The 26,679-nt window shown below is 38.2% G+C and overlaps 3 protein-coding genes across 3 annotated transcripts in view; all 3 read left to right on the forward strand.

Moving 5' to 3' along the window:
• The window catches only part of LOC146002014 (uncharacterized), a 32,280-nt gene extending 31,009 nt beyond the window's left edge, over positions 1–1,271 (forward strand). Inside the window, exons 6-7 of the mRNA XM_083139722.1 lie at positions 670–737; positions 1,114–1,271. Of these exons, the coding sequence (XP_082995848.1) occupies positions 670–737; positions 1,114–1,146 (101 nt within the window). The 3' untranslated portion in view covers positions 1,147–1,271. The remainder of the gene's footprint in view (positions 1–669; positions 738–1,113) is intronic.
• A 1,385-nt stretch (positions 1,272–2,656) lies between these two features.
• LOC146002535 (uncharacterized) lies at positions 2,657–9,764 on the forward strand. The gene is made up of 2 exons (XM_083140452.1): positions 2,657–2,846; positions 7,759–9,764. Exon 2 carries the CDS (start codon positions 7,935–7,937, stop codon positions 9,453–9,455), a length of 1,521 nt encoding a protein of 506 aa, XP_082996578.1. The 5' UTR covers positions 2,657–2,846; positions 7,759–7,934; the 3' UTR covers positions 9,456–9,764.
• Positions 9,765–12,249: 2,485 nt separating this feature from the next.
• Positions 12,250–26,679, forward strand: part of LOC146002536 (general odorant-binding protein 57c-like) — a 30,441-nt gene continuing 16,011 nt past the window's right edge. The window contains exons 1-4 of the mRNA XM_083140453.1: positions 12,250–12,566; positions 18,643–18,721; positions 21,203–21,264; positions 22,018–22,053. Of these exons, the coding sequence (XP_082996579.1) occupies positions 12,453–12,566; positions 18,643–18,721; positions 21,203–21,264; positions 22,018–22,053 (291 nt within the window). The 5' untranslated portion in view covers positions 12,250–12,452. The remainder of the gene's footprint in view (positions 12,567–18,642; positions 18,722–21,202; positions 21,265–22,017; positions 22,054–26,679) is intronic.

Raw genomic sequence — 26,679 nt, forward strand, 5'->3', positions numbered from 1 at the left:
GTCGGAGAGATATTTCTGTTGAAAAATACATGAATTCCCGGTGAAATAGATTCCACGATGATAGAAAACACCTCCACGAACTTCTAAATGCTACAGAAACTCGTTTCCGTAAGTATTTTCTTGTGTAAAAATGAAGAAATCCGTTGGGACCGTATCGAAGCGTTACCAACTGAACTGATAAAGGTTTTCTAACACATAATGGCAATGTAAAGTGAGTCGGTGTTTCTCCTAGCTGTCAAACCTCTGAGATGTCCGATTGTGAAGAGAAACTAACTTATTACTCCCTCTGTCCCATAATTATTGTCCGGTACAATTTTGTTTGTTGTCCCATAATAATTGTCCGATAGGCAAACTGTGACATTGGTGTATACAGAAGAAGAAAATTAAACACGGGAATGAACCATACAACGTTATTACTCAAGGATCAGTACAAATTGGCCGATCAAGTATCCAAAAGAACATGAATAAAAAGTCACCATTTTGGCATACCGGACTATAATTATCCGACAGAGGGAGTCAACTTTACAGAGACCGGTGGGTGCGTGTTATAATCATCATTCATCGTCGCTGAAATTTACCAATAGTAGAAAAAAGACGTAAATTTAAGAGAAATAGAAGCATTTATTATGTGTTCTCATCCTGAATTGTTTCTTTGTTTTTGCTTTGCAGTTGATAAGAATGAAGAATGTGGTATAGCAATTCAATATATCGGCTGTCTCGCACAAAACTCCGACCAGGTATGTACTTAGTAGTTAGTAGCGGTTTGCTTTCATAACAACTCTAAGTCCTCTCGACTCACGAGCTCGTCGTCCAGGTTCGAATCCCGGCGTCGAGAGAAAAGCTCCTTTGTAAATGTTCCTTCATAAACCATGTAATCATCATTCACCTCATTGTCACGATTTGCAAACAAATGACTGAAAAGATAAGTAAAATAAGTTAAATACATAACAACTCGTTAAAAGAATTGACTGTTCACGTTGGATTTGAGTACCAAATGCAGTTTTCCTTCAGCTTAAATAAAAGGGTTTTTAGAGCTTCTAAAATAATGTAAAACTTAATTGATTTGCCTAATAAGAGTATATTAATGCTTATTTTTCTCTCTTTTCATTTCAGCTTAAACTTCACCTCAATATGCTTACGACATAAAATTTCTGCAATTGTCTCTTCAGCTGTGACGAATTTCAACACAATACAGGACTGACCATGTTTTTTCAATGGTCATTCTTTATTTATTTCTTGCTAAAGACACAGAATTATACAATAAAAATTCATAGTTTTTGCTTCATTCTTATTAACGAGCGTAAGGAATTGATTTTTTTGCTTCATTTGGTTTGAATGAAGAGTTGCAGCAATACGATGACTGAAAAGGCCTTTTGGTTAAATCTCGTGTGAAGTGATTCTCACACGTGCAAGGCGGATGCATACAGGTCGGCTCAATTAAAGGCAGTGAACAACTATGTTTGACATTATTTTGAAAGCACTTGCGCAAAATGCAGCACATGGAAACTTATTTTTTTACTGAACTAATTGTTTACCCTGCAATGGAAGCCGAATAACATTAAAACGAAATTTTGCTTTCACTTTTCCAGTTGTTCTCTTCGGTCTCACGTCTTCACTACTGACATGCTCAAAGCATCCGTTTGTAAGCACTAGTAGCTCCAGTATTAGCCTTGTAAATGAAAGTGTAATCTGAGACATGCGCATAAACATTAACTCTACCTTACCGAAGGGTTGAAAGGGCCCTCTTCCCCACCACCTCTTGTTTAGAGAATTTACGACTGTGAATACTTTTATAAAAAATTGAAAATAAATGTCATTGTTACCTATGCTGTTCCCAATGTTTATGTATATATTGTTCACAAAATCATAAACGTAACGTACATAGGAGGTACAGTGCACGTTGTGTCCCTATCAGCCCCCTCCCCCTTGGGGTGTGTGTTCCGATATGACACTCATGCCAGTAATAGTACACAATTGATTGGTAATGATGGTATTTTTCGTAATTATTATAATTACTACTATAATTACACTTATATAAACAGAAAAAGCATTGATTCAACATTAATTAAGTTTTTATAGGTGTAATAAATTATATGTGTGTGACGCTCATGCAGTAATTGGTTCTGTTTTGTTTATTAATGATGGTAATTTTTATAATTACAATAATTTTGTATAAGTGCACCTCTATAGACCAAAAAGGAATTAGTTATTCAAGAACAATCTAGAATTTTAGTGATGAAAAATGTGTGGTAAGTTTCTTGCACGCCACGTGCAACCTAGCCTAAAAACTCTAATTGAGGTGATACATGTAATGGTTTTCAATGTATCCTTCCGGACAGATATTGGTTTGATATTTTGGGGAAGCTCATGGAGAAGTATCACGTCTGATAGCTCTAATGGCTACTTGCAAGTACTGTGAAATGTGAACAAAATGAACACAGGGCCCCCCACTCTTGCAACCATACTATAATGGTTGGTACAATTGTGAGAAAGCTGGTTGTGTGCAGTACCAAAAGATTCGATCATTGACTATCTCAGGCCGATACATCTGTAGAAATCCCAATTACGGATTCATGAAGATTGTAAATTAGTTTCTGAAGAGTGAGACCCTTAATGCATCCAGATATCCGCTCTGAATTCTTACAACACTTTTGAAGTGGAACGCCGTGACTGCTTTGCTATCTGTGAAATGCCTTAACGACAAGAGCGATTACCACACTGAGATAACACAATCTGAGATAAAGGCTGCATGGTAGCTTTCTAGTACGTGGCATGGTTAAGTGATTCTGTATACCCATTTTCCTTCCAGGCGAAAATATTGTGAAATTATCCACGAAACTATAGAGGTAAGCAAGTGCTATGTCTTTCAAAAGTATCACTTCTTCCATTTAAATGTTAACGACAATCGTGCCTCTGCTGTTCTCACCTTTAAGTTACAAATGTCATACCTACCTTATATTTGGAATTTTACCTCGATTTTTTTGCAACTCCTGGTTAATCACAACGATAAGGATGCATGGTATATATGTGATATTGATGATAGGACCATTACACAGGATCTCTCGAAATTTTCGGCGGTGAGATCGTATTAACCACTCAAGGTACCCCGAGGTCGCCTCTATCTTATGACTTTTATTTGTATATTATATACAGATTTATAGCGGGTTTGTAAAAAAAGATGGAGCACATTTCAACATGTTATTTCACACAAACAATACGCGATAGAAACAAAATCCGCACATCATTGGATAGATTAAGGTTCAATGTTTTGTTGTGGTTCGAGCATAACAATGTTGTTTTGTGTGCTACAATTTGCGATGTGTGAATCCATTGTGCAAGTGAGACGCAAAGTTCGAACCTTCTGTCACGGTCGTCAGGGTGCAATGCCTTCATTAACTACAACTTGTACGGCTCTATATCCACAACACAGCTAAGCCTAGAACTGTTTCATATCCTGAAGAGTAGAAGGCATGCTGTATTTTGAGGAACGCCCAGATTTTCTAGGGCTCTTGGATACGCTCGACATTTTCATCGGAGGTCCCCTGGGCGACCAGTGCTTTCCCGTTGGATATGCAACCATCTTCGACGAATTTCCTATGCCACTTAATTCACTTATGACTAGGCGGCTGTTTGTTGAATCTACAGCGGAATTCACGTTGCACTTGCACAATGGATTCACACTTCGCAAACTGCAGCGCACAAAACGACTTTTCCTGTGGCTTGATCATTTACCTGCAAAGAGAAAAGAAAAAGAGTCAACGCTAACAACAGAAATGACATAAATTACTTCCCTTCACGTCAGGATTTTTCCCTAGGTCAGAATTTTTCTCCACGTCATCACGTTCAGTCAACCCATCACATTATATCATAGCATTGAGTTTTGGACATTTGTTGAATGAAATTTTTATGAGGGATTTCGAAAATAAAAATTACGTAATCAAAGTCCATATAATTTTCATGCCAATATGTCTTGTAGAAGGTGGATTTAATGCTTACTATTCTGTGTGCATTTACAGTTGAAAATTGAAGGATTTGTATTGAAGATAACCAATATTTTACCATGATTTAAACAGAGACATCTATTTGGGAGATGATGGAACTAAACATTTTATTGTGGAATTAAGGCAGTTAATATATTGGTTTTCTGTAAAAGAAAACAAACAAACTATACGCGATGGTTAAAAATGGATTTCATTTTTGGAATCAACACGCTGAAATTATTCAGGGACGACAGTCATCTGTGAGATATCCAAACCCAAGCCGGTGTTATCGTTACGATTCGCTGAAAATGTCACAATACAAAGCAAATGAAAATCTTTGCCAAAATCATTTTTCGTTTATTTTCTCCCCCGTGCATTTGAAAACGTTCTGTAGGCGAGGATTGTGAGCAAGGTGCATTGATTGAAATCAGGTTGATTTAAATCACTTGAATTAAATAATATATAGAATAATGTACATGAGGATTTTGTTGATATCAGAGTCACTTTTGGTGAAAGTATATTAATCTTGTAACCATTTAATGATTTTCCTTAGAAAGAAAAAGAAAGGAAATGGGGTGGAGCTCATACGATTACGAAATACAATATGTAAACTGCAAACTCACTTAAAAGTCTATTAATTTAAAATTCAATAATTCTTATGGGCAAAAGTACCAAATATTTTGTGTAGAATAATATACAAAATACTACCATGTTAAACTGTACATAGTGCCACTATCATTAAACTGTAAATAAGCATGGCAGCTTATATGCAAACTATCATTAATAAATTTCCAAAATTCAACTACAAAGATTATAAAAATATTTTACGTTACAATTATAGAGTAGGGGAAGACAGGGTAAAGTGTCCAGTGCGGACAAAGTGGCCATGTGAGTTTTCTTCGCTGTATAGTGCTTCCGCCACGCGGGAGCTGGGGGAAACAGTCGCCACGGATGCTGTGTGTGTTGTCTGTGACTTCAAAGCGGGAGGCTGCACTTTTGTAGATGTGAACTCATTTTATTGTTTTTTTTTTCGCAAGTCTGATTTTAGCTAAGTGGTACAAATTGTTGATTATAGCTAAATAATAGTAAGTGTTATAATTATATGCTCTTGTGCTGTTTGATCAGCGCGAAATAACCTTTTAAATGATTCTACATCCAGAATGTTTAATTTTCAGTGGAAGAAAAGTTACTGAAATTGTTACAGTTTCATTAACACACTCAACAAAGATATCCATAGTAGGTATATACATTCAGTATCAGAAACAGAACAATGTTTATTTATATATTTTTTTATTTGCTTTAATCGAGCTGTGCAAATATTTTACAGGGCCGTTTACCATAAAAAAGCTTTTCTATATAAACAGATACAAGTAATTTTAGGTGTTTTTTTAAACAAAAAAAATTAAAAATAGATTTAAATCAAAAATCATTATTTAAATAAAAATCGTGAATTTTATCCACCCTGATTGGGGGTCAAGTAATTTCTTTAGAAGTATTGGTATATTAGATAAATCATATTTGTAGCGACATAGCATCTCTCAAAGAATAAGAATAGCAATCGGTAAGGAGGATACCACACCTTTGCCGTTGCACCATACGAGATACGCCACGTGCTTCAGCAAGTTTCTGCGACAAGGTGCTATTTCTTTCTTGTTGTTCTCAGGTTCTGCTTGAACGTAGAGTGAAATATCAGTTGAACAACTTTTATTTACTGCTGAACATATACAATAAGGGTGAATATAGCCACGGTCTTTTGGTAAATGTTGCAAGAAACGTACAAAGAAATGGCTTCCTGCGATTTCGTGGCCATGTTATCTTTCAACGAACACGACAGAGGGGGCATCTCTTCTTACACAAAAGGACAAATGCAAGGTTGGAGGGGCAATTGGCCACTTCACCCTCCCTGTTATATCTGGAAAATGTAATTCGAAAAATAATTAACACTAATTAACTGTGATGCACAACTAAATAACGAGAGAACGTTTTTACCATACACATAAGAATCATTGGCTGCCGTAACTAGGCGATATGAAATTCAAAGGTGTGGATGTCACAAATGATTGTTCACAAGTATTTAATATGCGCACCACACCGTCTGTAACACTGCACACGTCAAATCGGTAGTCCAGCTCCTGCCAAACGCTCTTACAGCATGTTTATGGGAGAACGAGAACCTTCACATAGCCCCAGAGAAAAAAAATCACAAGGGTCAGGTCTGGTGAACGTGGTGGCCATTTCAAAAGCACATTACCTTGATCATTAACACGCCCGATTCATCGCCCTGACAGTGTCTCATTGACATAAGCCTGCACAGTGAACTCTCAGTGAGATGGCGCCCCGTTCTGTTGCAAAATGAAAAGTTCATGTTTGTTTGCAATGAGTGTATTCATGAGCCAGGTCTGAAGAAATTGCAGATAATCATAGCCGGACACATTTTCCGCAAGGAAAAAAAAACGGCCCATGAAGATGATTCTTGGAGATGGCACAGAAGACAGCCACTTTTGGTGAGTCTCTCAGTTGCTCGAGTGTTGCATGGGGATTTTCATCGCTCTAAATGTGTATCAAAGCTGTATTCATATCACAATACACATTGACTTTGAGGTGTTACTACACCCACTGTTAAATTTTCAGATCATTTTCCCCAGAATTGGTAACATTATTAGATTACGATGTGATATCAAATTTATTGAAACACCCGATATTTTGCTTTTCATTCAAAAAAGTATTACTTTTGGTAATGCACATTTTTTTAACAATAAAACGCTACATCTAAACTATTTTGTTTTGCTTTTAGCAATATTTATCATGTGGAGTATCTCCCATTAATTCTCAGGAAGGATGTCCAAGCGCATGATTTTAAGAAATGGCTCAAATTTCAGTTTATATTTCATTGAAAGAAATTGTGACATGAACCATTGAAACAAGACTAAATTAGGGTTGGGTCAATAATATAACCATATCAGCAGAGTAAAATATAGGTTCTTCAGTCAACTGTCCTCGAATTACTATAATATGTATATTTATATTATTTCGACACCGAAGAGGAGAACGAGGCATATTTTAGAAATCTAAGCATGATTTATCAATTTCGCTGCCATTTTTAGTTAATAAAACATTAACATGGAAGCAAGGCTTAACAGTGTTACCATCCTTAGTTCATTTATTCTTGTCCCTCAATAAATTTCAGCCTCATGTCGTGATTTATCCAAATAGGTAGAAAGAACTTGTGGGTTAGTCCTTAAGTCCACTTTATGGCACAGTAAGGCTAATCGGGACTGGGCATACAGTTTAAAATGGGATCGATTGATTGAATTTGTATTTTGGGTGCGTCAACTGGGCGTGCACCCGTCACATTATACGGGGTTCAGTCCCTTACTATAAGTAAAATATAACTAATTTATCATAACTGTAATGTTGAACTAAAATATTCTTACCTGGTTAAAAGCTGAGGCTGTAAAGGGCACTTAGCACAGAGGACAACACACACACAGTCCTACACGGATTATACTGGCCATAGGTTCAGACGCCAGAGCCTTGTAATCTGCAAAATGAAGTCCAGTGTACTACGTGAAAGTGAGGTAGACAATTGGGTGTTCTACGTAAAAGGGTCACTCCTTGCAATGGGATCCGAACCACTGTGTGCCTCCACCGGGTATCGAACCCCGGACTCCTTGATTACAAGGCGACGACGCTACCACTGCGCCATCGGCAAGTCCTAGATAGAACTTATATTTGAACTGATTAGCTCTTATGTTAATATGTTTTTTATCTCTTTCAGTGATATTGGAAGAATACCCTATAAATGGCTAGACGTTATCTCCTTACAAGCTGATAGAAGATTGGAACAAATTTGACAATTGGGAATACGTCACAGTGGCATTTACCTCAAGAAGTGTTACTTACAGAGGAGATGGACGCAGTGTGGTGATATTTGGTGTGAATGTAGTGATAGTGATGGGATGTGAAATTTCCCGTGTGTTGTTTTCCGACGAGAAAACTATCAAAGCAGAAGATAGCATCTATGCTGCTGCTAAACTGGGTGACATAGAAGTCCTGAAGATGCACATAGGGAATGGTGCATGCGTGAACGATTTAGACGAGGAAGAAGGGTTGTCGCCCATCCACCACGCGGCAGCGGCAGGCAGCAAGGGGTGCATCGAGGTGCTGCTCTCGAACGGGGCAGCAGTGAACGATATATCGAGCACAGGATCCACTCCTCTGCACCACGCTGTAGTGAAAGGCAAAATGGAGGCTGCGAGCGAGTTGATCGCTAAAGGTGCGAACGTCAACGCTTGCGACAAGGACTCGGACACTCCTCTCCACTGGGTGTGCAGAGTGGGATATGCGGATTGCGTCACGGTGCTCATTAAGAACGGAGCGAACGTTCATTGTGAGGGGAAAAGAGGATTGACGCCGCTGCACGTGGCTGCACTGCACGGCTATGCTAACTGCATCAACAAGCTCGCAATTGTCGCGAACATGGACGTTGCGGATGGTCACGGACTGTCGGCGCTGCATTATGCTGCAGAGAGGGGTAATTTGGGGTGCGTCACGGGGCTTGTAAAGTGCGGCGCGAGCGTCAATTGCCACAGCTCTGCAGGCGTCACTCCGCTCCAGTGCGCTGTCTTCAACGGGCAAACGACTTGCGTTCGTGCCTTGCTGGACGCGAAGGCCGATCCTGGAGCGTGCGGTAGCGACGGGTTCAGCCCTCTTCACACCGCATCGAGGAAAGGGTTCAAGGACTGCCTCGCCCTGCTCGTCGACAAGGGTGCAACCGTGAACGCCAAGTCGAGCACCGACGCGACACCGTTGCACGTTGCGGTCGCCAACGGGAAGGTCGATTGCGCCAGAGCGCTTCTGAACGCAGGCACCCAGGTGGACGCCAGGAGCGAGGACGGCGTGACGCCCCTCCACTGGGCAGCCCTCAGAGGGCACCATGACTGCGTGGGTCTGCTTCTTCAAAGAGGAGCTCTGCTCGAGAGTCAAACCACCCAGAACTTCACGGCTCTGCTCTGCGCAGCCACGTACGGCCAGACGGAGTGCGTGCAAGTTCTCGTCAAGGCAGGAGCGAACGTGAACGCGTTGGATAGAGAGATGTACACGGCGCTCCACAGAGCGTCGCAAGAAGGACACGTAGACTGCGTCCGTCTTTTACTGACCAACGGAGCTGTCGTGAACTCCAGAACATCCAGCGGAGACTCCCCTCTTCACCTCGCGGCCGGTCAGCATAATCCAGACTGTCTTCTCACCCTCCTGGAATCGGGAGCAGAGGTGAACGCCCAGTCTGCGGACAAGGACACTCCTCTGCATCGAGCTGCGTCCCTCGGACACTGGAACAACGTCGAGCTGCTGCTGGACAAAGGAGCGGAGGTCAACGCCAAGACGGAGAAGGGACACACTCCTCTGTTCCTCGCGGCGACGTTTGATCAGAAGAGATCGTACCAAATGCTGTTCCAGAGAGGAGGTACTCCGTGAGGAAAGTTACTTTCACTACCCATATCTGTGTTTCTCAGGATCAGTCAAAGAAGTTCTGGATGAACTTTCCTGAAATTTTGTAAAATTCTGCTCTACATTTAGCCTCAATTTGGAACTTTCAAGGTATTTTCCGCCATGTAGTTATACATTTTTAATCAAGGATTGTAACACGGAAGGATTTAGAATCTTTTAATTATACAAGAGTAGTCTGTTGCCGTGGAGAAATATATCGTGTAACACTGGAAATACCAAAAGAGAAAAATGATAATTCTCATAAACAAATTAGCCTTTAGTTCTAGATAAAGAGTCAATCTCCTCAAGATTAGTTTTAATAAAAAGGAAAATTTCACAAACAACCTTTTGTTGTTTTTATTGTTTTTTTTTAAATTTTACTTCGATTTTCTGCCACTCTTTCCTAATAGCGAGGATGAGGATGAGTCGCGATGTGATGAAATCGGTGATGGAAATAACTCCCACCTTTTGTTGTTACTGACATTTACGAAGTATACTCTGTCCCAACTATCTCTGTAGCAAGGCCGTGCATAGCGTCAGAGAAGAGAAGGAAATCGAGTGGGCAGAGCAAAGCAGCACACGAAGCTCGAAGGTTGGTAATTGCAGTCGCTTTCCCAAACCTCCACGCAATCCTGTCCCTCTCACGTATTCATTGGTGGCATTCATTCATTGCGCAGAGACTCGTTTTCGTTCACCTCCTCCAGAGACACCTGCACAGGGTATAGACGCTGCACATTTGCCACAAGTTTAATTTCAATCAATATCTGTAAGTCAGAGCTCAGTGGTAGCGTCAGAGCTTTGTAATCAAGGGGTCCCTGGTTCGATACCCGGTGGAGGCACATGGTGGTTCGGATCCAACTTTAAACTGTAGGGCCAGTCGCAATTAGCCTTACTGCGCATAATGTTCACTTAGAACACCAACTCAATCATGTAAGTCAGTGCACAATTATCATTGAAGTTCTTGTTTAGATATGTTTTCTCTTCTGGAAATGAACGAATCATTGTCATGGCTCTAACCCTGGCCATTGCGTTAGTATATAATAGTTAGCCCTATCAAAAATTCAACCCGACACCATGATTACAATATCTACCTTGAGAAAATGTGGACACACTTGTAATATTGTGGGAGAGGGGTGGGGGTTGGGCCCTCGTTTACCAACCGCCTCTTCCGGGTGGATCCATTTTGTAGTTGAAAGTTTCGGAATTTCTGAATTGGCGCCAAACATTACTTAATACTTTCAAAAACTACAAAATATTTTATTTCTGTGGCATTATTGTGTGTTCAAATGTTATCCTTCTGCATTAACACATAGCTGGAATCTGTCAGGAATACTTTGACACACACGAAGACACAGCTCAGTATTGCTGTCTACAAACTGGAAGGACTTGATGTAATACAGGGTGGTTCAAAAAAGGTAACCGAAATATAAGGTAACGAGAATTATTTGGTTACCTTTTTTTAGTCACCCTGTACTTAAGCTTTTCAAGTATTTACGATTTCTCCCACACCCCATTGGAAAGAAGTCGACTTTGGTGAGATCCGGTGAACGTGGTGGCATCGAAAATTATTTCTTCTTTACAAAGAGAGAGTAACATAACACATGGGTTGGACTTGTCTCACAAGCATCAAACAACATTCCCACTCTGCGCCTTTTGACGTCAGCCGAAATGTTTTCAATGTTAGGCTAAATACGTTCTTTATTAGGTTAGGTTTGTTAGATTTAGTTCTCTTAGCATGAATAATATATCTTTGGCCGAGCTTCAAAAGGTTGCAGTGTATTTATGCTAAGAGACCAGAACCTAACAACGAAGGCATTCCGCCCTTACGTCAGAAGGTGAAGGGCGGGTATGTTGTTTGAGGCTTGTGCGATAAGTGAGACCCTACTAACGCACACGAACTGAACTGAACTGCTACGCGAAATTCTATTGTTTTCTTACCAATCAGTATGTCAGAGGAAAAAAACAGCAACACTTCCGTTATCAGTGATACCAACCAACGCCGCTAGTAGAATACTTAATGGCGCCAAATTATAAGCGTTCCTTTCATGACACTACTTTTTTTACATTTATTTTTTAAGGAGTGTCAAGTGACTTTTGCCACAGGTTGTATATTGTACGCAAATAATTTGTGTAGCAAGACTTTAGCATAGTTTGTTTGCTCAGGTAAGTTACTTGGGATTGGACCAACAGTTAAGAGATCCGAAGCACTGTGCAACAACTCTACCGGGCACGAAGCTGGAACCTCTTGATTACATCATCGGCATAATGTAAGAATCGGCCACCTTGGACATCCCTCTCCGGAAATACACTCCTAGCTATGTTAATGGTATTCTACGTTCTTTGCTCCCTAGGGGACTTTTCAACAGTTATGAGACCAGAGGAGGGGCAGGAGGGGACATCCGCCAAGCAGCAATACAGAAAAACCATATATATAAATGCATTCTCTCTTGCCTCCTTAAGATTAGCGCCCACTGAGATGTGGAAACAGAACAGAACAGACATTTTTCCGGCGTCTCAGTGGCCGATAACCTTTAAGATAATCTGCAGTCTTCTGGCACGGAAATACCCTCTTCGGTACAAATGGGCGTTACACCATTTGATTTCAATAGAAGCAGACAACAGAAGTTCTATTACCGCGTTTCTCTGCGTCTCAGTGGATGTTAAGATCCACTTATTTTTATCTGAAAGCGCCACTTCTTTTAAAGCGTAGATTTGAAAGCTGAAGTGCGTCGGTCACATCTGATCCTCCACTGGAGTCAGGGAATTTCCTTGTTAGAGGAAGATCACTGTGGAACCTCAACAAACGCTTCGCAGAAAAAGACGCCGCTAGTTGATTCCTGCAATCATCCTATCAGAGGCCACTGTTTTGTCGAATTGGTCTGCCAGCAGATGAGTGGCTGTCGTCACAAACTACGAGGAAGAGCGAACGGTCCACGACCGGAAACTGGGACCAGGAAATGATGATAGACAGCTGCTAATCGGGCGATGGCTTCAGATTTCGTACATCCAAGGGCCTTCAATTTACAGCTGAGGTCCATGGAAGGCAGGAAGATGTGGAAGCTGTTCTGCGCCTTCGCTATTGTCCTTGTTATTGTTGCGGTAAGTTTTGAAGATTTCCTTTGCCTATTTTTCTAGCTTTTATTTTGTTGGTAAAACTGGAAGAGGAGAAATTTTAGCGATTTCTTGTCAAGCATGACGTTATTATACATACAAATACAGTGTGTACAGTCCCGCAGGATTCTAAAAACCAATACCTTTTAAAGTAATAGGTACATTACAACGAAATATTGTTTGTTACACAGAGAAAACTTTAAAATTAATATTTGATGTGGTTTGGTTAATCGTCAGATCTCCAACTCGGCACCATTCCCCTCCAAACACTCTTGCAATCTTCGTTTGAATCCAAGAATTGCATTCTCACGGATCTAGACCGGAAAGTTGTGAATCACATCAAGTATCTTGAACTTCAGGTCGTCAAGATCTGTCGGTTTCTGTGCATATAAATAGGTCTTGACATGTCCCCACAGCCATAAGGTCTGGTGACCTAACGGGCTAAGCAGTGGGGAAAGTATTTTCCTGCATCGATGACATCTTGGAATCACGTGATCGGGTGATCACCTGCACACACACGTCATTCAGCAGTGTGGTAAGAACAAATATTTCGTTGTAATAAACCTATTACTATAAAGTTACAGCTCTTTAGAATCCCGCAGAACGTTTTAAAACACTCTGTATAATGTAGAGTCGTGGTGGTCGAGTCGGTAGATCTTCTGGCTCCCACACGGGAGACCCTCGTTCTGTCCCCAGGATGCATCATTTCAGGTAACCTGCGCGATACGTCTCCAGGGTTCACCTAGCTTCAAATAAACGGGCATCTAGAGCGGGAGAAATGAGCGAGGATGGGATTGTGTGGGGCGTTACCTTCACATCTCTCCATATGGCTCCTTGACATGTTGCAATTGCTTAAGTTTGCTGCACCTTTTTACTTTTTATTCATTACGTATGCTAAAATCTACTTTCATTTATGCATTTTTTCTTACATACTACAACTTTTATAACACGTTTAACTTCTCCAGTGTATAACATATTATCTTTCTTAATAACAGTTGAAATATGAAATAAATTATGAAATTCTGTTCAGTTAATTGTAGATTTAACGTTTTTGTACATAAAGACACGGACATGAAATGCATTAATATTGAAATTTGAATTGCATACGAAGCAGAAAAGGTTATTACAACAGAAAAGCAGTTTATTTTATATTTATTCACCTCCCAATCGCATGATATATTTATTTGCAATTACAAAAGGGGGCTACCTGTACAAGAACCCTAACCCTATCCCCATACAAAAAGTATCACGAATGAGCATACTGTGAAGTAAGAATAATACGTATATGTAAGTATAAGGAACGTCGGAATCGGTTAAAGTGAAAGTCCACTTGCCCTCCAAACACCACAAAGGGGATAAAGATAGTGCTCTTGCTCCCCCCCCCCTCCCCGGCCAGTCGTGTCCTATAAAAACGACACTAAATCTTTTTTCTAAGGTAATCTGGAAAACTGTTCTTGCATTAGTTTAATGAAAGTGAATTCAATATTACCAAGAAGTTCGTGACACGAAGATCCGTAAGCAAAAAATAATTGCAGACAAGTATACCTTTAATATGCACCGTGAAATTTTCCCTCTAAGTACTATCTGCTGTTTCTTCAAGTTTTCCTTCGAAGTCTACCAGGTTTTGTACAGATGCACTCGCGTATGTAATGTCTCCGAACTAGAGCGGTCAAAAGGAGCTTGACCCCTCTTGTAAAAAAAGTTCAAGGTTGAGAAATTTCGTGGGGAAACAGACGGCCTTTCCAAAATCGTGACGAGACAAGACTCGACCCTTCAACGAACAACGAGAGAGAACTCTGTAATAATCGAGATGAGACGGGAACGAAATGGGTGTTTACTAGAGCTGAGCCGATACCACCATTTGCCGATACCGATGCCGATACCGATATCATGACCGATACCCACCGATACCGATGCCGATAACGATATTTGTGTAATTCCAGTATAAAATAAAAATACTAGTTACCGAGTCATACTAACTCGTCACATCACTAGACACGTATTTAGAAATATACGGGTGTCCATAAATGTTTAACCTGATAACAAAACAATATAACTCTTAATTCGATACAGTAAATGGAACATGCGTTATACCACATATGCTTCTACTCATTAAGTTTTGAACCATACATAAACATTTAATACAGTTAATACACTTCAAGATTTAAACCACTTCAACTTGTGCACCCCTGGCAACACGCAAAATATCAAGACGGAATTCAATCTCTTGCCACACATTTTGCAACGTGTCTGGTGTGATTGTGTCAATGGCATCCCTGATGCGTTGTTGCAAGGTCACAATATCAGGAACTGCTGTTTTGTACACAATATCTTTCACATACCCCCAAAGAATGAAATCTAAGGGGTTAATGTCAGGTGATCTCGGGGGCCATGGAATTGGGCCATCTCTGCCAATCCACCGGTTGGGGGACGGTTTAATTTAGATAATCGCGGACTTCAAGAGCCCAATGTGGGGGAGCTCCATCTTGCTCAAAGATGACAGTGTCTTGCAGATCCTGTAGCTGGGGAACGGCATAATTCACCAACATGTCTAGGTAAACATATCCTGTTACATTGCTTTCAAGGAAGAAATATGGGCCAATCACACGATCACACATTATCCCACACCACACGTTAACCTTTGGACTGTCCCGAATGTGTTCTCGTACGACATGAGGATTTTCGGATCCCCAGATTTGGACATTATGGCGGTTAACTGATCCAGAGATGAAATGTAGCCTCATCGGAAAAACACACACGCTTCAAGAAATCATTGTCCTCATGCAAACTGTTCAGCATGTCGTTAGCAAATTGTTCACGTTTTGGGCGATCATCTGGTTTTAAAGCCTAAACAATTTGGACCTTGTACGCATACAATTTAAGACGTTTGCGAACCACTTTATGCACTGTACTCCTTGGCACTTGAAGCTCCCCCGAAGCTTTTCTAATCGATTTCTGTGGCGACCTCGTGAATGCGGTTTGAACTGCCTGCACAGTCTCCTCCGAAACAGATGGTCTGCCACTGCTTGTGCGTTTGTGAACTGACCCCGTTGCTAAAAACGTTTCCATCCATCTTCTGATTAACTTGACATCAGATGCTTTCTTTCCATAATGGGACCTAAACTTTCGTTGCACAGTAATCGGTGATTTGGTTTCTGCAAGCCACGCAACACATTGAGCTTTCTCCTGAGGGAAAGCCATTTCTACGAATAGCTCACACAGCGCTCCTTGTGGCGAAAGTGTTGAATGAGACACACCTGTACAGAAACTTCATGGGTTCCCAAGTAAACCTGTAATAAAAAACCAATGTTAGAATCATAAATATAATACATATATAATCCTGAAATCAGGGTAAACATTTATGGACACGGTATAATTTGGGGAGCCAGTCCCAGCCAAGTATCTCAGAAATATAATAATAAAATTGTTTCTAGTTAATACGTTAATATAATTATTTGTAATAATATGAAAATTAATTGATTAGTACTTAATTTCTCCGATGCGTATGTAGTGTTGTTGTATGGAACCACAGACTATGAAACGGAGGAAAGAAAACGTTAATACTTATTTTGTTCTTTCTACCTTGACTAAAAAATACTGTTATTACATAAATAGTAAAAAGACGCTATAAAATCAGAGATAAAACAGCAAATATTCATCACCTATCTTACGTGTAGTTAAGACCGCTAAAATTTGTGTAAAAACAACACCCTCGAAAGACTTCCTAAGTATTAAAATACAATATCGAAAATAGAGAAATAATAAAACAACTCAAATTAAATAATGTATAATGTAATACACTTGTTTAATCGAGGATTATTTATTTCCGTTGAACTTATTGAAAGGCAAGGATTGTATTGGGATCATACCACTTAAAATAAGAGTACCAAAGAAGATTTCTGCAAGAAGTATTACTATATATATAACGTAACATTCATAAAATATTACCAGGAACTTTACTTTTCGTCAATTGCATCTTAAATCCATTTTTATATTCAACTAGCTGATTGACCGACGTTGACAAGAAAATAATGAATTCTAACTATAGTGTAAAATTAACTTTCAGTTGAACGGCATTGGAAGTGTCACTATTCATCTTAGCGACCACAAAAAGTATGGATTCCACACTAATATCGGTCGTTTTACATGTCACTCCCTTCCCACCTCCACCCCCAAGGGTGCCAGAGGTGTCTTGGAGTTGAACGGCATTGGGAGTGTCACTATTCATCCTAGCGAACCCGAAAACTAGCGATTCCACACTAATATTGGTCGTTTTCGATTATTTTAACATGTCGCCCCCTTCCCAACCACACCCATAGGGGTGCCAGAGGTGTCTTGGAGTTGAACGGCATTGGGAGCGTCACTATTAATCTTAGCGACCACGAAAACTATGGATTCCACACTAATATTGGTCGTTATACATGTCAGCCGCTTCCCACCCCCACCCCTGTGGGTGCCAGGGGTGTCTTACACCCACAGTACTTATTTCCAGATTGCAAGTGATATGTGTACCAAGTTTGGTTGAAATTGCTCCAGGCGTTCGAGAGTTATGCCGGAACAAACACACACACACACACACACACATCCATTTTTATAAATTAGATTAGATTAGATAGATAAATATTCAATTCTTTATCTATTTGATATTAATATCCTTGCCAGGGCAGTTGTGTCTCTTGCAAATTTTGCCGAACATAACTATACGTAAGCTACATAATGAATGCTGTTATATCACCATCTATATGCCGTCATTTTACATATTCATGTAATAAAAAATATTAATTTGAATATTTAAATTTTTTATGAATTGTAATTCTTTTTAATTCATTTAATATACTAATACTAATACTAATAATAATAATCATTATTATTATTATTATTATTATTATTATTTTGAGACACTTAGTTCGGACCCCTTCCCTCGAAATATATTTCTAGATACGTGCCTGGCGTTGAGGTAAAGAACCTATATTGCCTGAAGTCAAAGGAGTAAAAAGCGACATACAAGAGCCAAGAAGCAACGCCTGCCGGTTGGGAATGAACCCTCAGTAATAAATATAACCCTCAGAACTTAAGTGACACGACGAGCGGTACGCTTCTTTTATTTTTCTCCTTCTTTGTTTAATTCTTGCCTGAAATACAACAAATGTCAAACAACGATGCATTTTTTAATGCGGCCTGTTGTATTGAAAATCAACAAAATAAAGTCATCATAAATCATCACAGAGCACTAGGTTTCTTACTACAATGCTACGGCCATTTGTACGCCATTGTTGTAATCGCCTGTTGCCATCTAGGGCCAGGCTACGAGTATAGTGTAACATTCTGGAGCCAAAGCAATATCTTTCTTCATGTTAGCAAATGACAAGTGAAACCCATATAGGGGTATCGCGGCCTGAAGCAATTGCTGAGGTGAGACACACAAGTGGGTATCACGGCTTCAGGAATAACGATACTTGAGACCCACTTTCGGGTCTCATGGCAGTCAAGGTGTTTTAATTAATTTTATTGGGGGTGGGGGCAAAAAAACATCCCTGGCATGGATTAAAAATATTTTCTTCTGTCGGGATTAAACTTTTTGTGGGGGAAATCCCCGGGATCACCCTCCGTTATTTCGCACACTGCACTGTGTGTGTGTGTGTATTCTAAATATAGGTTTTAAAACGTTCCCCCCACTCCAAAATAAAATCCGACATCCCCGTATGTGAAAAATTAATGCAATAAATTAATAAATTACATTATTCTTCATAAACCCGTGTGCACATGAAGTCTGCTTTGTATAACAATTGGACATTTCCGAAAACGCACGAAATGATGACAGACCAAAGGGAAGAATTAATTGTGTAACACCTCGGTATATGCGATTTTAAACGTTGATTAAATTATAATGATTCATTTCAGCAAATGTACATAAAAGTAAGCTCATTATATTAATTTAATCAAATCAATGTAATAATTAATTTATTCATTTTGAATTATCGTGAAGAAATGCTGAAAATATGCTATGTTTGAGTCTCTGTACATTAATATTGATGTACAACATTTTAAGAGATTTTTTTTTCAGGGGAAACCAACCTCGAATAGCCTGTCTGAAGATTTTGTTATCATCAAAGCCTGCAATGAAACGTCTCCCGTTAGCCTTGGTAAGTAAAGGGTTTATATAGGGGAAGGTTGCCGAAATTGGACCGTTGCCTAAGTCGGACCTCCTTTGTTTTAGCCTATATATTTGAAACAGGTGAGTTGGGACTACTGGTTGGCAACAGTGCCATGTACAAATGACTCAACGGTCAGTCAACTAGAGGAGTTCGACGAAGTAGGAGTGCTGTTGTTGTGTTTCCATTGTTCGTGTTGCAATTATTGTGCTTCGGATCTTAAGCTGTTGTGTAAGAAGGGGTAAGTAATCAAATGTCCTGTAGTATATTATAAAAGTGCAATTCATGAATCACTAACACATATCGTAAAAGTAGGGTTTAGTTGCGTATGTTCGTGTACCGTCATATTTTTATTTACGGGGAATAGTTGCCTCAGTTGGACCAGCACACGTTTCCCAAATTGGACCGGTCCATTTTAGGAGGTGTTAGTTCAGGAAAGATTTTCTTTTTCTAAATTTCGACAGGAAGTAATTGGAGGACTGCGTGTGTGTGTGTGCATTGAAAATATAGGTTGCTGTCTTTCTTTAGGTTCCCAAGATGTCGAAAAGAGGGGAAATGGAACGAAGATGATTTGCAGATGGCTGGGGCTGCTTACAGAAACGGTGACTATGGAGAGTGCCCGCGTATATTGAGTGCCAAAGACTACAATAAAGAGACACGTTGACAGTAAAAATACGTTTTCGAATTCGCCGTCCCTAGTGGTTAGCACATCGCGCTACGACGGGTAGATCGTCTCAGCATAAGTTTCATATTTCCTATTTTTCAGTAAATACGTTGTAATGTTGTTTTACGAAAAAACACTTTTAATTCATTCTAATGTTAATAATAATTGTTACTTACAGTTTTACTTCTAAGGTCCAACTTACGCAACTGTAAGTCCAAATTAGGCAAACTGTTTCTCAATTTGGACCATTTATATAATTTCATTTTTCTTATTTATAAATTTAGTACTTATATATTTTAAAACTTGTTACTATGCGATGAAAGTGTATGTAATGATCTATACTAAAAAAAATATTTCGAATTAGTCATTAATAGAGAAATGAATTAGGAAAGAACAAAACTGGTCCAATTTCGGCAACCTTCCCTTATATATTGATTGATTCATTTAATTTATTTTACTTTGCTTTTCAGCCACTTTTGCTTATCGTGAAGATGAGGATGAAAGATGATGTCTTGAAATTGATGAAGGGACACTCGCAACGGGCACACATGAAATGGCTGGGAATCGAACCCGGGACCCATGTAGTCTTAGCATGCTGTGCTTTGTGTGTGTATATATATATATATATTTATCTACCTAGGTACATACATACATACATAAGATATATATATATATATATATATATATATATATATATATATATTGTATATATACACATACATACAAAAAAACACATACATATATATGATTGATTGATTTAGTTCTTTTTACTTCGCGTTTTGTGCCTCTTGGCAAATTTGTGAAGATGGGGATGATGATGAAATTGATGAATGAACATTCGCAAACAACCAAACCCGAGCGGGATTCGAACACGCTACGCTTGGCGTCGCAGAGCAATGTGCTAACCACTCTGCTACAGGGTCCGGCATATATATATATGTGTGTGTGTGTGGGGGGGGGGATGTGTGTGTGTGTGTGTGTGTGTGTGTGTGTGTGTGTGTGTGTGTGTGTGTGTGTGTGTGTGTGTGTGTGTAGAGTGTGGTATTTGTAAAACTTCCAGTGTATGTAAAATGCCCGTAACTAATTTTAAAGCATCAAAATATTACATATATTACGTATTAAGTAAGGCTGGGCCGATACCACTTTAAACAGATACCGATGCCGATACTCTTACCGATTCCAACCGATACCGATACCAATGCTTGAAAATTGCAATAATTAAAATTTGTTCAAAATATTGATCAATATTGGTGTGTAAATAATCTTCTCCAATTATATGCATCAATTATAAAATTTCATGAGAATATTCAAGAATTACATAAGAATATTAAAAATAGATGTTATGTAATAAGAAAATAGTTTTCTTTCATAATTTGTGCAAAATAAAAAGAAAATTTGCATTTTGCATAGTTTCAAGGATAATTGGACTGCAAAAATGTTGCGCTTCTTTCTTTCGGATCCCGTGAAAGACCAAAATACCGGGAAAATATCGGCTGGTATGGGTAGACTAATTACAACCGATACTATCCAATAACAATATCACTGGTATCGGCTGATACCGATACATCGGCATAGGTATTGGTTCAGTCGTAGTGTTAACTTTCCCATCCCCCAGCCTCAAGTTTAGAAGCCCTACAATATTTTCCATGACGATATATTCTCAATCTTCATAATGTATGAGCTACATCTTTTTCAGAACCTAAACAAAATTTAGAACCCAAAATTCTTACTCCCCGTTTAGTAATGTTTTAATAATGAGAAAGTTAAACTTTTTTTTCGAAATTGAAGTCAAATGTATTATCTTTCAGAGGTTCTCAACGTAGCACTAGTTCACAGAAAGTTGACAGAGGACACGAACTATGGATTTAAGGTAACAATTATTATCATCTTTAACAAATATTGTAAATAATTGTGTCGAAGGGTCAGAAGTAATAATAAAATAAGATTTCATCACATGCATAAGTGATTTTAAGCAATAGTTTTATACCGGAGGAATGTCACCTACATAAAATTTGTGGAAGAGTGTAAACCATTGATAAGTATGAATAGGAAAGATTTGGTGGATTCATATTTTCGTTTCCAAATATCTTTCTCTATAAACATTGATTTACTTATGTTGGAATTATCCTGCTGAAAACTGCTAACGAGCCTTAGTATAGAAGTACGTACAATGATACAACACAAAATGTATTAAAATGAACATTAAAATATATATAATAAATACATTAAGATACAAGGTGATCTTTAGGATCAATTAAAATCATTGTAATTCTTGTAAGTTTTATTATATTTACTTTGTGTATATAATATTACGTTATTTATCATAGAATATTTAGGATGCAGTCTCATGAAGTGAATTACAATTTCTTTGAACTATGGGAATTATAGGCATTAGCAATGCAGAATTTTGGTGATGGTGTAGAATTAGTGTGAGAAATACTTTATATTGGGTTTAGTGAATCAAGTCAACTTAGAATATAAAACATTCTTAGTAATCAAACTGAGAGATTTATTAATATTTTATTCAGTAATTTTTCGTCGTAAATAATATGTTTTCAACATATAGAACGTATTTTTTTGTAAGTATTTTGACGTTTAATAAGTTTTATTTTTTCTGTTCTAGTGTTTTCTCCATTGCCTTTACACAAAATACGGCTGGGTAAGTAAGGAAGTTCTGTCATTTAAATTGCCTAATGGTATGTATCTCGTCATAGTCATCATAATAGGTTTAATTTCAAGTTTTTCTCATTATTGCAAGGTGAGATGAAATCGGTAGGCCCTTGTTTTCCATCATAAAATATTGAATCGCAAGCTTATTTGAATGTTAATATTTTTCTTCTTCTTATCTTCATCTTATTTGAAGTTCCATGATCAAAATGCAAAGACGCAAATTGCACATAAAACTTTTAATCGTAACCTGGTCATGGAAAGCGTACAACAACGACTGGGGGTTCGATGTGCTGCCCACACGTCTTCCTGTAACTGTTTGGATGATGGCGAATATCTACTGAGGCAGGTGGGAGAGCAGCCACCAATTGGAAGTTAGCCTACGGGTTATTAGTAATATTATTACATTATAGATTACGAACGAATGTTTAAAAATTTTCGTCATGCTTTTGATAAACAGTTTTCTCTCTGTGTTCCTTCTTGAATTTCATGCATTCATCATTCAGTTTTATCTTCGCGATATGCTTAAAAGTGACAGAAAAGTTGTGCAAAATAAAAAATGCAAAAAAAGACACTAAAAATATTGATATGTTTACTATTTTTTTAGTAGACATATTACCTCCCGCGTGTTTGGCCAGACTTTCTAAGTAATGAGCATCAGATAAATATTCTAATGAGGATACGAGAGCCTGGGGGGGGGGGGAGTTTCTATCATATCTACAAAAGATAAGCTATTAATTTTGACTTCAAATATACTTTACAAAAGATAAATCGAAAACACACGATCTATTTTATTTATATAAATAGAAAACTAAAGAAAAACTTATAATATGAAATTCAACTATTTTTAAATATTTTGACATCTTTAACTAGCTAATAAAGAAATTAGTTTTATTTCTGCCACATATAATAGTAACAAAATAATTCCTTTTTATTTATTCAATAATAACGTATATTTAAATATTTAGTAATTTACTTTTATGTTTAACATTTCAAATATGTATATCACACACACACACACACATATACAGGGTGTCATTTTAATGGCGCCCACGGACCACAGATTCGTATAGAGGACATTAAAACAAACAACTTTTCCCAGTAACATTTTTCTCGTTGGTGCATCGATTCGACGCTACAGCCGTTGAAAAATTACCGTTTTGCCGCCTGAATGCTGGCAACCCAACACAACATTTTATCGTACCTGTGACGTCATATCCTGCGGCGAAAGAGCGCACGGCAGGGTTGCAAGGAACACACAAATTTTGTGAAAAATAACAAACTACCAACCACATTATTAGCTGTAAAACAAAGCGAGAAACGCGTCCAGAAGACCGAACATCATAGCCTACCAGCCAGAAGATCAGCAGTCATCACAGGGGAAGGGCGAAGTGAACCAACGATATGAGAAATGGTAAAAAACGTATTCAAAATAAAATGTCAATGTCGGATTTTGTCTCAGCCTACATCTAAAATATCAATAACAATAAATTTTATTGGACTTACAGCTTATACGTGGCTGTTTACGCTCAACTACATGTCAAATATTTGTAAATCTCGTTGCAAGGTTGTTATCTACAGGTTTGTGTCCAGATGCCATGCGGTACTTTTGTGCTGATAGCGGAAGTATCCGAGGTTCACGTTGTTACATTACGGCTAAAACACGTACAACCACAGTAACAACGTAATGATGAATCAGTAACGAATATACTGCCCTGTTCACATTTGCAAACTACGTATTACATGTGTGTCCGGTGCATAGATAAACACATAGTTGTCTCAGAGCTTGTATTACTACTAGTTATATCCCTGTATTTTCAATCATTTTTTCCACTTGCGTCATAATGCCCTAATATACGTTATATTATCTGTTGCTTACCTTTGGAATTTTGAGTTTTCATTTCTATTTTGTCATCTGTTCAGTGTGTCACAGACAACTAGTATCAGAAGAACGAAGTGGATAGACTAAATTGTAGATGCCAACTTGGTAACTAGATTTGCAAATATTTGACATGTAAGCTGAGACAAAATTCGATATGACCACTTCCACTTGAATTCTATTTTCTTTCTACTATTTTTCGTATCGTTTGTTTACTTCCTGTTAGGTTACAGAACGTGTTTTCTCGTTTTGTGTTACGGTACATAATGTGGCTGATTGTAGCTATGTCATTTTTCACAGAGTATGTGTGTTCCTGGCAACCCTGGAGCGCATAGCTTCACGACGGGATATGACGTCACCAATGCAATCAAATGTTGTGTGTGGTTGCCAGCATTCAGGCGGCAAAACGGACTTTTTTGAACGACTGTAGCGCCGAAACGATGCACCAACGAGAAAAATGTTACTGAGAAAAGTTGTTTGTTTTGATGTCCTCTATACGTTTCCGTTGTCCGTGGGCGCCATTAAAATGACACCCTGTATATATATATATATATATGTATGTATGTATCCACATACTATATATTGTGCGTGTGTGTAAATTAAGTTCATCTGCCCCAACCAGACTTCAATGATTTCGCAACGTGATCCTGATGTTGTTTTAGTGATCTGCTATTAGTAAATTGTTATGTGTTCTATCCGACAGGGCATAAACCTGTTGAGCTCAAAATTAAGCGTATCTTTCTTTATTTGACAATGTAAGTTCCAAATTGTATGTTCGAGCCCGGACTGTGCGAATATTGTTATTATCATATGTAATTTCAGAGATCCTCGAATATCTAATGCATGAGTGCTACGTGTGAATATTTAGAATCAATTATTTCTCATACACAAATTTGTAAATATATTAAATTTCTTATAATAGAGAACTGCTAACTAACAAACTCTCTAAACTTCTTAAACCCGAAGGTCTATGGCTGCATCAACACACGCCTTCCATCGTCCCAATCTTGGGCAAGATCTATCCAAGCTTTTCCATCCTTGCCGATTTCCCTTAGGTCCATCTCAACGTTATTCCTCCATCTTTGTGTTTGTGGTCTCTTACCATCAATTTTTGCCAACAAGAATCCTGTAAACTCCTCTTTCCTCTCCCATTCGTGCCACATGGCCTGCCCACCTAAGTCTTCTTGATTTAATCATTCTAATAATATCTGGACTAACTAACTAACTAACTCTCTAGCCTTCTTAAACCCGAAGGTTCATGGCTGCGGCAACACAGGCCTTCCATCTTTCCCTATCTTGAGCAAGATCTATATACTCTTTTCCATCACTACCGATTTCCCTTAGGTCCATCTCAACGTTGTCCTCCATCTTCTTCTTGGCCTTCCTACAGGTCTCTTACCATCAGGTTTCCCAACAAGAATCCTGTAAACTCCTCTTTCCTCTCCCATTCGTGACACATGGCCTGCCCACCTAAGTCTTCTTGATTTAATTATTCTAATAACATCTGGACATGAATACAAATTATGTAGTTCTAAATTGTGTAACCTTCTCCACTCATCTGTCTCCTCATCCCTTTTAGGTCCAAATATTTTCCTAAGGATCTTATTTTCAAATACCCTCAATTTATGTTCCTCTTTCAATGTAAGGGACCAAGTTTCACATCCATATAATACTACAGGCAAAATTACTGTTTTGTATATTTTAACTTTTAGTTTCTTAGATATTAAACGAGAAGACAAAAGTTTATGAAGAGAGAAGTAACATGCATTTCCTGAATTAAGCCTACTTTTTATTTCCTCTTTAATATAATTTTCATTTGTTAATATTACTCCTAAGTATTTGAATTTGGAAACTGTTTCAAACGAGTTGTTATCAATAATTAGATTTTGATTATTACCTAACGCTTGGTTTCGGCCTGTAAGCATATATTTAGTTTTCTCTTTGTTAACTTCCAAACCTATCTCTTTAGCAGCTTTGAAAAATATTTTAGCATTATTCTTAATTGTATTCACATCATCCCCCAGTAAGTCTACATCATCTGCATATGCTAACAACTGAGTCACACCATTTAATTTTAGTCCTTCTTTAGTTTCGTTTACCTTCCTAACAGCATATTCTAAGGCAAAATTAAAGAGCAATGGAGATAATGCATCTCCTTGTTTTAACCCATCATGAATTGTAAATTTGTCAGACATATTAATACCCACACGAATTTTACTTTCTGTTTCACTGGTGCATATTTTTATCATACTAACAAGCTTCTTAGGTATTCCAAACTCTACTAATATATTATATAATTTATCTCTTTTGACCGAATCATATGCTTTTTTGAAATCAATGAATAGCTGATGGACATTTTGATTATATTCCCACTTTTTTTCAAGTGTCTGTCTGTTGTGAAAAATTTTATCTGTAGTTGATCTGTTACGTTTAAATCCACATTGATAATCACCTATAATTTCATTAGCATATGGGGTTAGTCTTGTTAAAATAATGTTAGATAATATTTTATATGTTGTTGAGAGTAGAGAAATTCCACGGTAATTATTGCAGTTCATTTTATCACCTTTTTTAAACACAGGAACAATTATGGATTCTTTCCACTGTTGAGGGATTTCTTCTTTATTCCATATTAAACAAATTAATTTATGAATTTGACATATTAATGAATTTCCACCATATTTAATTAACTCAGCTGGTATTAAATCAATGCCAGGTGCTTTGTTATTCTTTAGCCTT

The sequence above is a fragment of the Lepisma saccharinum genome, chromosome 18 (genome assembly GCF_977018435.1).
Source record: "Lepisma saccharinum chromosome 18, izLepSacc3.1, whole genome shotgun sequence".
In the NCBI taxonomy this organism is placed as follows: Eukaryota; Metazoa; Arthropoda; class Insecta; order Zygentoma; family Lepismatidae; genus Lepisma; species Lepisma saccharinum.